This window comes from Orcinus orca, chromosome 2, assembly GCF_937001465.1.
Source record: "Orcinus orca chromosome 2, mOrcOrc1.1, whole genome shotgun sequence".
In the NCBI taxonomy this organism is placed as follows: Eukaryota; Metazoa; Chordata; class Mammalia; order Artiodactyla; family Delphinidae; genus Orcinus; species Orcinus orca.
The window spans coordinates 89570650-89582790 of NC_064560.1; the positions used below are offsets into that span (position 1 = coordinate 89570650).

General features: G+C 42.5%; 1 protein-coding gene and 1 long non-coding RNA gene across 2 annotated transcripts in view; one reads left to right on the top strand and one right to left on the bottom strand.

Moving 5' to 3' along the window:
* Positions 1-935: 935 nt before the first annotated feature.
* On the bottom strand, positions 936-3101 carry RPLP1 (ribosomal protein lateral stalk subunit P1). Its single transcript, XM_004276244.3, has 4 exons — positions 2898-3101; positions 2120-2194; positions 1262-1379; positions 936-1061 (listed from the first exon to the last, which is right to left on the bottom strand). Exons 1-4 carry the CDS (start codon positions 2967-2969, stop codon positions 982-984), a joined length of 345 nt encoding a protein of 114 aa, XP_004276292.1. The 5' UTR covers positions 2970-3101; the 3' UTR covers positions 936-981.
* Positions 3102-3219: 118 nt separating this feature from the next.
* The window catches only part of LOC117203824 (uncharacterized), a 79881-nt gene continuing 70959 nt past the window's right edge, over positions 3220-12141 (top strand). The window contains exon 1 of the long non-coding RNA XR_004486734.2: positions 3220-3601. This is a non-coding gene — a long non-coding RNA (uncharacterized LOC117203824). The remainder of the gene's footprint in view (positions 3602-12141) is intronic.

Sequence of the window (12141 nt, forward strand, 5' to 3'; positions counted from 1 at the left end):
AGTAGGCACTTACCACGCGGATGTAGATCATCTTTGTTTTATGACACATTCCTTAGTGCTCCGCAATGCCCTTTTCCATGTCTAAATTTGAACAATGACATCTATGTTCTCTCATTGTACCCAGCCACCTCAGGCCCTAATTTACCCTACCTTATCTTTTTTATCAGATATGAATACCTTAATCTCTTTAAAAATTTGAGCTTTATAAAAAGGGTAATGTGCTATATGTGTTATTTACTAAGACTTGCTTTTAAATCTCACCCTGTTAAGAATTCCTCCATATCTGTAGTTTCCACCGCTGATAACTGAGGGCCACTTATTTGATGGACCTTTGAGGGTTTTATTTTTCAGCACTGCTTTAAACATTACCAGAGATGTATCTTGATGTCCAATTTTACAAGATACACCAGCCACTTGCCCAAATGGCTATAGTAACATGTACAAATGGTCCTGTACGCTGGAGTGAGGGCGGTCGGGGCCAGAAAGTCCTGCTCAACTCCTCAATCCCATGTCCCCATCTATTAATTGCACAGATGTCCCAAGTGCCTGGCACCTAACATGCTCTGAATACACAAGAATCATGTTATATAAATCCAAGTTCTAGGGTGGCCCTGGCATTTTGAAAAGCAAACCAATTTCCACTTCATACCACCATTCAATCACCTCTTCCCCCAAAGCTACTTCATGTTGGTTTTTCAAAAATCTGAGGCCTGGATCACCCCCAACAGTGACTCTTATTCAGGTCTAGAGGACAGAGCCTGTAATCATGAAATCATGCGGGTAGTCCGGACAAGGTGTCTGCTCTGAACCTTTCTCCTCCTGCGTCTCCATGCAGTTCTCAATGCTGCACCCAGCTTCTTCTTTCAGGAAGACACCACTGAAAGCCAAAGTTCATCTTTACACAACACATCCCCAGAACTATCAGTAAGACGAACAGCAGCAAAGAACTCAGCTTTTTATTGAACGTGCTACTAAAGAGGTTTAGTCAAAAAGACCAAAGCCCATGTCATCATCAGACTCTTCAGATTCTTCTTTCTTTGCTTCCACTTTCTTCTCCTCAGCTAAAAACAAAACAGAAAATAGTCAGTTACCTCTCTAAAACTCCGCCCTTCAACTTTCGTGGTCAAAAATACCCTAGATTTCCCTCATCAAACTATGCCTCTGGCTTTAAGATTTCTATACATCATCTACTCTTAGCAAATGAAGAACAATTTTGCCTATAATACTTCTAATCTCCACGCTCTGATACCAAGTTTCCTACCTGGGGCAGCAGTGGTGGAGGGGGCAGGACCTCCTGCTGGTGCAGCACCAGCTGCTGGGGCAGGTCCACCTGCCCCCACATTGCAGATGAGGCTCCCGATGTTGACATTGGCCAAAGCCTGCAATACATACGCATATATAGGTAAATGCTTAGTCCTGTCCTTTTGTTCCAGCACCAAAATGCTGGCTTAACTTGCTAGGAGAAATTTCAAGCTTCCTTAAACACTCAAACCAGGATGCTTTCCACAGTTCATGACTCCTCCTTAGAGTGAATTCAATTTTTTATACTACTATGCACTTCTAGGACTTTTCCCAAGGGAACTCACTGAAGATGATTTAGGAACTATGTGTCCAATCTTTCAAGTCTCACGGTTGAAGGACACAAGGTGAATAGTTAGAGGCTATCAGTTTCACTTGCCAGCGATTAAGTAACCTACACAAGGTAGCCAGTGCTAAGTTCCTTGGGTAGGAATCCGGTTTTCATTAGTCTTTTATATTCCAACACAAAATAAGTGGTCAATAAAAGGCCATCACCATGCTGGCAGGATTTGCTTGGAACGGCACAGGTGGTATTACCTCCTGGGTGACCCTTTTATGAAGGAATGACCTGGTTAATATATTTTCCTCATGATTTTAGAACACAAGGAAAGAGACAGCAGAGTTTGAGACCAAGAGAAAAAGACAAAGTCATGACAAAGCAAAACCTTAATTCGCTCCCAGAGATAGAAATGTGAGGAAATCATTGCTCATACTTGGACAAGTCCAGTGGGATTCTGGCACTTCTGGAGTTTAGCATAAGCACCTGACTTAACGGTCTTCCAAAATTTACTTCTCCAAATCACTGCCACCATCACCTTACCTTTGCAAACAAGCCTGGCCAGAAAGGTTCAACATTTACACCGGCTGCTTTAATGAGGGCATTGATCTTATCCTCCTAAAACAAATAAAAACGGCAATCCATCATACAGCAAAGTTTAGCTTTCGTAAATGTCTCCAAAATACTGCAAACTGAAAGCAAATCACTCTTAACGTGGGTACCAAACTACGTTTACCCAGTTGAAATATTCTAGCGGCATCGCATGTATGCTAATTTAAGACGACTCTTTCTTCCACTCTAAAGGCAAAAAAAAAAAAAAAAAAAGCCTCTGCTCTTGTGTGCCAGGTATTTTGCACGGCCTCGAGTTCATCGCTGCCACTTCACAGGCTGGGACCTGCCCAAGTCACGCTGCTATTTTAAGTTGTGAGGCAAGGCCAGAGGTGGAGCAGAGCCTCCACACCACGCAGCCAGGCCCCAGGGGGTCTTCTCAAGAGCACGAAAGGAAATCACACCAAATGGAGGTATAAAGCGTCCTGGAGCATTTTCTAGCTGCGGATGAGGCTGCCCACGTGTTGCACAAATTAGAGATTGTCAAAACCGGAGCGCGCCGCCGCCGCCAAGTAAAAGCCACTCCCTCCGGGGCGGGCACGTGGCCGAGGCCCCAGGCCGCCCGCACATGGGACCACCTGATAAGCTCCCGTCCCGCCCGTTCCCCTCCGTCGGGGTGTCGATGGCCGCGGCTCCGGCCAGAAGAGTCCGCCCCGGACGCCTGCGAGGGCGGGTAACCTGCACCCCGCCACCGGCCCACGCCCGCACTCACCGTGACCGTCACCTCATCGTCGTGTAGGATGAGGGCCGAGTAGATGCAGGCGAGCTCCGAGACGGAGGCCATGGTGCGGGCGAGGGCTAGGCAGGGTCTACCGGGCGCGGTGCTAGTCGCCGGATGAAGTGAGGGCCTCACCCCAACGCGGCCTTAGCTTCCTCGGAAGGACCGAGCACCTTAGCGGAAACTGAGGAAAAGGAAGTACCCGCCTTCGCGCAGCCTCTTATACAGGCCACGCGGACCAATCGGCGCCGGAGTTTGCCGGAAGAGGCGGGACTAGAGCCTCTCGCGACAACACACCAAAGACGCCTGCGCAAGCGCGTATCTCGCTCGTTTGCGGGTTCAAAAAGTTGCTAGGCGTTTGCGGACGCCGGTTCCCGTGGCTTGGGTAAAAACTCAGCTTGTGAACAGTAAAAATATTTTTAGCAAAAAGTTACCTAGATAAATAGGTATCACTCCCACCTCCTGTAGCCCGTGTGAGAGTGTTTGAGCAGGCAGTGACCTGCTAAAGAGCAGGAAATAGGTTTTAACCTGGAGGTCCCGGTGCTTAGCGCAGCTTCTCGGATAAAATACTAAGTGAATATAGGAGAAAATGAGAAACCTGCAACGTTACTGTAGCAGAGGCATTTGAGCGCCTACTGTGACCCAGGCACTGAGCCACACTCTGCAAGGATTCATTTAATCCTCACCCAGCATAAGAGGTAAGTACTATTATCTCCATTTTGTGGGTGGCAAAACTAAGGTGTATGCCCGGTAACAACACAAGATTCCGCAGTTACTACGAGGCCGAGCCTGGATTTGGAATCTAGGAACCTAAATTCAGTGCTTCCTTCTTGTGTGTGCAGAGAGGGATGGGTTTGGGGATTATGAGTAAATTTTGTCTTTTTTTTTCCCCCAAAGCATAAAAGATATATTAGGAATATAGGGGAACTTTCCACTTAAGGTTCATTTTTTTTTTTTTTTTTGTAAATAAGGGACCCCGTGGTTGGATGTAAACGCCTTGAAACTGTACTTGTGATGTTAAAAGACCTCTTGATGTAACTGCTGTCTGGCTAGGTGCTGTATTACCTTTTTGTGTCCTTTGAAGCTAACGAAACAGGTGTTGGGTTCATGCTGAGAGGTTTTCTTTAGAATTTTTTAAATTGAGGTATAATTGATATATTAGTTTCAGGTGTACGACATGATATTCGCTATTCGTTTATATTGGGAAGCGATCATCATAGTAAGTCTAATTAACATCCATCAATCATACATAGAGAACAAATTTATTTGTGTGTGATGAGGTCTACTCTGTAAGCAACTTTTCAGTGTGTGGTACATTATTAACAGTAGTCACCATGCTGTACCTTACATCCCCATGACTTATTTATTTTATAACTGGAAATTTGTAGCTTTGATCCCCCTTCACCAATTTCACTCAGCCCCGCATCCCCACCTCGGGCAACCACAAATCTGTTTCCTGTATCTATGAGCTTGTTTTTGGTTTTTTAGTTTGTTTTTTGTCTGTCTGTTTAGATTCCACATATAATGAGGTCATACGGTATTTGCCTTTCTCTGACTTATTTACTTATTTCACTTAGCATAACGCTCTCAAGTTCCACCTGTGTTGTCTCAGATGGCAAGAGTTTATTCTTTTTTTGCTGAATAGTATTCCATCACATTTTCCTTATCCATTCATCCGTTGGTGGACGCTTAGGTCGTTTCCATGCATTGGAGATGGTAAATAATGCTGCAGTGAATATGGGAGTGCAGGTATCTTTTCAAGTTAGTGTTTTTCATTGTCTTCTAGTAAATACTCAGAACTTCTGGATTTTTTTTTTTTCCCCCCATGGATCTAACTCATGTTTAATAGCACCGATGTGTAGCAGGGACACAAGGTTGACTGACGGAGCCCTGCCCTAGGGGCTCACAGTCCATTCAGAGACACAAGTCTTACAGCGCTGGGCGTGAGTGCTGAAGCAGCCAAGTGCACGAGTGGACATGGAGGCAGGACTGCCGAAGAGCAGAGGGGAGGGCAGCGTGGGCCCAAACAAGACTGGCTGCTAATGCAGCAGGCAAGTGCCTGGAAGGGAGCAGAGACTAGTGAGGAGGCCCTGCACCCCACCCTCCTGCATCGAAGCTGTCCCAGTGGGCCAGGGCTGCTGGTAAGCCCGTACGTAGGGAAGCACCCTTCTCTGCCAAGACACCCTCCCACTTACACTGAATAGTGAGAGCACCTGCTTCCTCCATGCAGCCTTCCTTAACTTCCAGTCCAGAGGACAGGGGACCCAGGGAGCAAAGACTGGGGCAGGGGTCAAAGCAGATACTACAGGAGTTACGTCCAAAAGGGCTGGCATGGCGGACCCAGCCCAGTCCCAGGCAGAACCGAAGGGGGTGGGTTTGGGGGGGGAGTAGTTACAAGGACTGTACAAACTGGATGGGGACTGATCTATGCAGCTCTTTCTAACTAGCAGGAACAGGCCAGGTGAGAAGGCACTCCCCAACGAGGTGTGGGGATGCAGCCAGAGAGCCCGGTGGGAGGCAGCCTCTGGGCCACTGAGGGAGTCAGAGAATGAGGGGCACAGGGCAGAGGCCATTGTCCTGCTGTGCCCTTGGGTGGCAGTTTAAGGGGAGCCGTTTGTGCCCAGACACGGTAGACCCCAAACAAGTGCATCTCCTGCCCAGCAGTGGGGCAAGTGGACGGGGCACTACCTGGTGCGCTATATCTAGAGTTGGCTGGCAATGCCACACTGTCCTGACAGGGGGCCGTGGGGTTCCCTGGCCACGCAGGCCGCTTCATGTCAAGGGGGCACTGCCACACCTGCCCGGGCCGTGTTCGGAATCCAGTGCTGTGGGTTTGGGTGTGGGCCAGATAATAGTAGTTTTAATTTTTGAAGGAACCTCTGTACTGTTTTCTGTAGCGCCTGCACCAATTTACATTCCCACCAACAGTGCGTAAGGGTTCCCTTTCTCCACATCTTCACCAACACGTGTTAGCTCTTGTTGATGATAGCCATTCTTAACAGGTGGGAGGTGATAGCTCATTGTGGTTTGTGTTTCCCTGATTGTTAGTGATGTTGAGCACCTTTTCAAGCACCTGTTTCCCATCTGTATGTCTTCTTTGAAAAAATACCTATTCAGATCTGCCTGTTTTTTAATTTGATTGTTTGTTTTTTTGTTATTGAGTTGTATGAGTTTGGTTTTTTGTTTTTTTGGGTTTTTTTGCAGTACGTGGGCCTCTCACTGTTGCGGCCTCTCCCGTTGCGGCCTCTCCCGTTGCGGAGCACAGGCTCCGGACGCGCAGGCTCAGCGGCCATGGCTCACGGGCCCAGCCGCTCCGCGGCGTATGGGATCTTCCCGGACCGGGGCACGAACCCGTGTCCCCTGCATCGGCAAGCGGACTCTCAACCACTGCGCCACCAGGGAAGCCCGAGTTGTATGAGTTTTTAATATATTTTGGATATTAACTCTTTGTCAGGTACATGATTTGCAAATGTCTTTTCCCATTCAGTAGGTTGCGTTTTCATTTTGTTGATGGTTTCCTTTTCAATGCAGATGCTTTTTAGTCTGTTGCAGTCCCACTAATTTGTTTTTGCTTTTATTGCCTTTGCTTTTGGAGTCAGATCCAGAAAATCATCACCGAGACCTGTGACAAGGAGCTTACTGCTTTATGCTTTCTTCTAGGAGTTTTATGGTTTCAGGCCTTACATTCAGTTCTTTAATCCGTTTTGAGGTAATTTTTTGTGTATTGTGTAAGATAGTGGTCTTTCATTCTTTTGCATGTGGCTGTCTAGTTTCCCAACAGCATTTATTGAATATTGTATATTCTTAGCTCCTCTGTCATAAATTAATTGACTGTATATGCATGAGTTTATTCCTGGGCTCTCTATTCTGTTCCATGGATCTATGTGTTTGTTTTTATACTGTTTGATTACTATAGCTTTGTGATGTCTCCAGCTTTGTTCTTCTTTATCAAGATTGCTTTGGCTATTCAGGATGTGTTGTGGTTCCATATAAATTTTAGGGTTGTTTTATTTCTGTGGAAAATGCCATTGGAATTTTGACAGGGATTGCATTGAATCTGTAGATTGCTTTGGGTAGTATGGACATTTTATCAGTATTCTTACAACCATGAGCATGGAATATCTTTCCATTTATTTGGGTCTTTGGTCTTTCATCAGTGTCTTAACTTTTCCTTTATTTTTGATGTTTTGAATTGTCTACAACGTGTATGTGTATCATTTATTACATATCTGAACCTTAAATTTAACTCCTACTAACAAAATGGTAATCTTTACATTTCATCAGTTATTTCCCTCTTGGAATTTGCCTAGTTTCCTGGAAAGGTGATTCAGTTTTTTGTTTTTTGTTTTCCCCAGGAGCCTGCTTTGTTTAATCAATGCCATTATCTCATCATCCCTGACCAAACATTTCCATTGGAATCCCCCAATTTAGAGTCCCACTTGGGTTCATCTTAGCCACAAATGTAAACATATCTTAATATCCCAAACTTTTTAGAAAGCTTTTTAAAAAAAACACTATCAAGGTTTCTAAAAATAAAACTTGTTTTGAGTGTTCATCTAAATCTAGGAAGCAATTATAGTGGAATCTGGGAGGGAAAACATAAAGTTATTGAAAAATTCAAACATTTCCAAAGCCAGAATGAATCAGTCCAAAACATACTTCCCTCACCAGTGTACTTAACAAAAAACCGATCTGGTGAGTATAATACATATCAACACACAGTAAAACAAGATTTTTCCCATTTTAAACTATACTAATAAGAAATAGTTTTTTTTATTGTAGTTGTTTTACAATGTTGTGTTAATTTGTGCTGTACAGCAAAGTGATTCCTTTATACATATATGTACATTCTTTTTCTTAACATTCTTTTCCATTATGGTTTATCATAGGATATTGAATATAGTTCCCTGTGCTATACAGTAGGACCTTGTTGTTTATCCATTCTGTATGTAAAAGCTTACATCTGCTCACCCCAACTTCCCAGTCCATCCGTCCTCCAACCGCCTCCCCACTGGCAACCACAAGTCTGTTCTCTGTGTCTGTGACTCTGTTTCTGTTTCATAGATAAACTTATTTGTGTCATATTTTAGATCCCACATATAAGGAATACCATATGGTATTTGTCTTTCTCTTTTTTGAATTTTATTTATTTTATACAGCAGGTTTTTATTAGTTATCCATTTTATACATATTAGTATGTATATGTCAATCCCAATCTCCCCTGCCACTTTCCCCCCGTGGTGTCCATACGTTTGTTCTCTACATCTGTGTCTCAACTTCTGCCCTGCAAACTGGTTCATCTGTACCATTTTTCTAGGCTCCACATATATGCATTAATATACAATATTTGTTTTTCTTTTTCTGACTTACTTCTCTCTGTATGATAGTCTCTAGATGCATCCACGTCTCTACAAATGACCCAATTCGTTCCTTTTTATGGCTGAGTAATATTCCATTGTATATATGTCCCACATCTTCTTTATCCATTTGTCTGTCCAGGGGCATTTAGGTTACTTCCGTGACCTGGCTGTTGTAAATAGTGCTGCAGTGAACATTGGGGCGCATGTGTCTTTTTGAATTATGGTTTTCTCTGGGTATGTGCCCAGTAGTGGGATTGCTGGGTCACGTGGTAATTCTATTTTTAGGTTTTTAAGGAACCTTCATACTGATCTCCATCGTGGCTGTATCAATTTACATTCCCACCAACAGTGCAAGAGGGTTTCCTTTTCTCCACACCCTCTCCAGCATTTGTTGTTTGTAGATTTTTCTGATGATGCCCATTCTAACTGGTGTGAAATGATACCTCATTGTAGATTTGATTTGCATTTCTCTAGTAATTAGTGATGTTGAGTAGCTTTTCATGTGCCTCTTGGCCATCTGTATGTCTTCTTCGGAGAAATGTCTATTTAGGTCTTCTGCCAATTTTTGATTGGGCTGTTTGTTCTTTTGATATTGAGCTGCATGAGCTGTTTATATATTTTGGAGATTAATCCGTTGTCCATTAATTCGTTTGCAAATATTTTCTCCTATTCTGAGGGTTGTCTTTTCGTCTTGTTTGTAGTTTCCATTGCTTTGCAAAAGCCTTGAAGTTTCATTAGGTCCCATTTGTTTATTTTTGTTTTTATTTCCATTACTCTAGGAGGTGGAGCAAAAAAGATCTTGCTGTGATTTATGTCACAGAGTGTTCTTCCTATGTTTTCCTCTAAGAGTTTTATAGTGTCCAGTCTTAGATTTAGGTCTCTAATCCACTTTGAGTTTATTTTTGTGGATGGTGTTACGGACTGTTCTAATTTCATTCTTTTACATGTAGCTGTCCAGTTTTCCCAGCTCCACTTATTGAAGAGACTGTTTTTCCTCCATTGTATATCCTTGCCTCCTTCGTTATAGATTAGTTGACCATAGATGCATAGGTTTATCTCTGGGCTTTCTGTCTTGTTCCATTGTTCTATATTTCTGTTTTTGTGCCAGTACCATATTATCTTGATGACTGTAGCTTTGTAGTATAGTCTGAAATCAGGGAGTCTGATTACTCCAGCTCCGTTTTTTCCCATCAAGACTGCTTTGCCTATTCAGGGTCTTTTGTGTCTCCACTGAAATTTTAAGAGTTTTTGTTCTAGTTCTGTAAAAAATGCCACTGGTAATTTGCTAGGGATTGCATTGAATTTGTAGATTGCTTTGGATCATATAGTCATTTTCACAATATTGATTCTTCCAATCCAAGAACATGGTATATCTCTCCATCTGTTTGCATCATCTTTAATTTCTTTCAGCATTGTCTTATAGTTTTCTGCTTACAGGTCTTCTGCCTTAACCTACGTAAGTTTATTCCTAGGTATTTTATTCTTTTTGTTGCAATGGTAGATGGGAGCATTTCCTTAATTTCTCTTTCCGACTTTTCATCATTAGTATATAGGAATGCAAGAGATTTCTGTGCATTAATTTTGTATCCTGCAACTTTACCAAATTGATTGATTAGCTGTAGTAGTTTTCTGGTGCCATCTTTAGGATTCTGAATGTATAGTATCATGTCATCTGCAAACAGTGACAGTTTTACTTCTTCTTTTCCAGTTTAGATTCCTTTTATTTCTTTTCCTTCTCTGATTGCCGTGACTAGGATTTCCAAAACTATGTTGAATAATAGTGGCGAGAGTGGACATCCTGCTTGTTCCTGATCTTAGACGGAATGCTTTCAGTTTTTCACCATTGAGAATGATGTTTGCTGTGCGTTTGTCCTATATGGCCTTTATTATGTTGAGGTAGGTTCCCTCTATGCCCACTCTCTGGGGAGTTTTTTTGTTTTTTTTTAACATCTTTATTGGGGTATAATTGCTTTACAATGGTGTGTTAGTTTCTGCTTTATAACGAAGTGAATCAGTTATACATATACATATGTTCCCATATCTCTTCCCTCTTGCATCTCCCTCCCTCCCACCCTCCCTATCCCACCCCTCCAGGCTGTCACAAAGCACCGAGCTGATCTCCCTGTGCTATGCGGCTGCTTCCCACTAGCTATCTACCTTACGTTTGGTAGTGTATATATGTCCATGCCTCTCCCTCGCTTTGTCACAGCTCACCCTTCCCCCTCCCCATATCCTCAAGTCCTTTCTCCAGTAGGTCTGTGTCTTTATTCCTGTCTTACCCCTAGGTTCTTCATGACATTTTTTTTCTTAAATTCCATATATATGTGTTAGCATACGGTATTTGTTTTTCTCTTTCTGACTTACTTCACTCTGTATGACAGACTCTAGGTCTATCCACCTCATTACAAATAGCTCAATTTCCTTTCTTTTTATGGCTGAGTATATATGTGCCACATCTTCTTTAGCCATTCATCCGATGATGGGCCCTTAGTTTGTCTCCATCTCCTGGCTATCGTAAATAGAGCTGCAATGAACATTTTGGTACGTGACTCTTTTTGAATTTTGGTTTTCTCAGGGTATATGCCCAGTAGTGGGATTGCTGGGTCATATGGTAGTTCTATTTGTAGTTTTTTAAGGAACCTCCATACTGTTCTCCATAGTGGCTGTACCAATTCACATTCCCACCAGCAGTGCAAGAGTGTGCCCTTTTCTCCACACCCTCTCCAGCATTTATTGTTTCTAGATTTTTTGGTGATGGCCATTCTGACTGGTGTGAGATGATATCTCATTGTAGTTTTGATTTGCATTTCTCTAATGATTAATGATGTTGAACATTCTTTCATGTGTTTGTTGGCAGTCTGTATATCTTCTTTGGAGAAATGTCTATTTAGGTCTTCTGCCCATTTTTGGATTGGGTTGTTTGTTTTTTTGTTATTGAGCTGCATGAGCTGCTTGTAAATTTTGAATATTAATCCTTTGTCAGTTGCTTCATTTGCAAATATTTTCTCCCATTCTGAGGGTTGTCTTTTGGTCTTGTTTATGGTTTCCTTTGCTGTGCAAAAGCTTTGAAATTTCATTGGGTCCCATTTGTTTATTTTTTGTTTTGATTTTTATTTCTCTAGGAGGTGGGTCAAAAAGGATCTTGCTGTGATTTATGTCATAGAGTGTCCTGCCTATGTTTTCCTCTAAGAGTTTGATAGTTTCTGGCCTTACATTTAGGTCTTTAATCCATTTTGAGCTTATTTTTGTGTATGGTGTTAGGGAGTGATCTAATGTCATACTTTTACATGTAGCTGTCCAGTTTTCCCAGCACCATTTATTGAAGAGGCTGTCCTTTCTCCACTGTACATTCCTGCCTCCTTTATCAAAGATAAGGTGACCATATGTGCGTGGGTTTCTCTCTGGGCTTTCTATCCTGTTCCATTGATCTATCTTTCTGTTTTTGTGCCAGTACCATACTATCTTGATTACTGTAGCTTTGTACTATAGTCTGAAGTCAGGAAGCCTGATTCCTCCAGCTCCGTTTTTCGTTCTCAAGATTGCTTTGGCTATTTGGGGTCTTTTGTGTTTCCATACAAATTGCAAAATTTTTTGTTCTAGTTCTGTGAAAAATGCCAGTGGTAGTTTGATAGGGATTGCATTCAATCTGTAGATTGCTTTGGGTGGTAGAGTCATGTTCACAATGTTGATTCTTCCAATCCAAGAACATGGTATATCTCTCCATCTGTTTGTATCATCTTTAATTTCTTTCATCAGTGTCTTATAATTTTCTGCATACAGGTCTTTTGTCTCCTTAGGTAGGTTTATTCCTAGATATTTTATTCTTTTTGTTGCAACGGTAAATGGGAGTGTTTTCTTGATTTCACTTTCAGATGTTT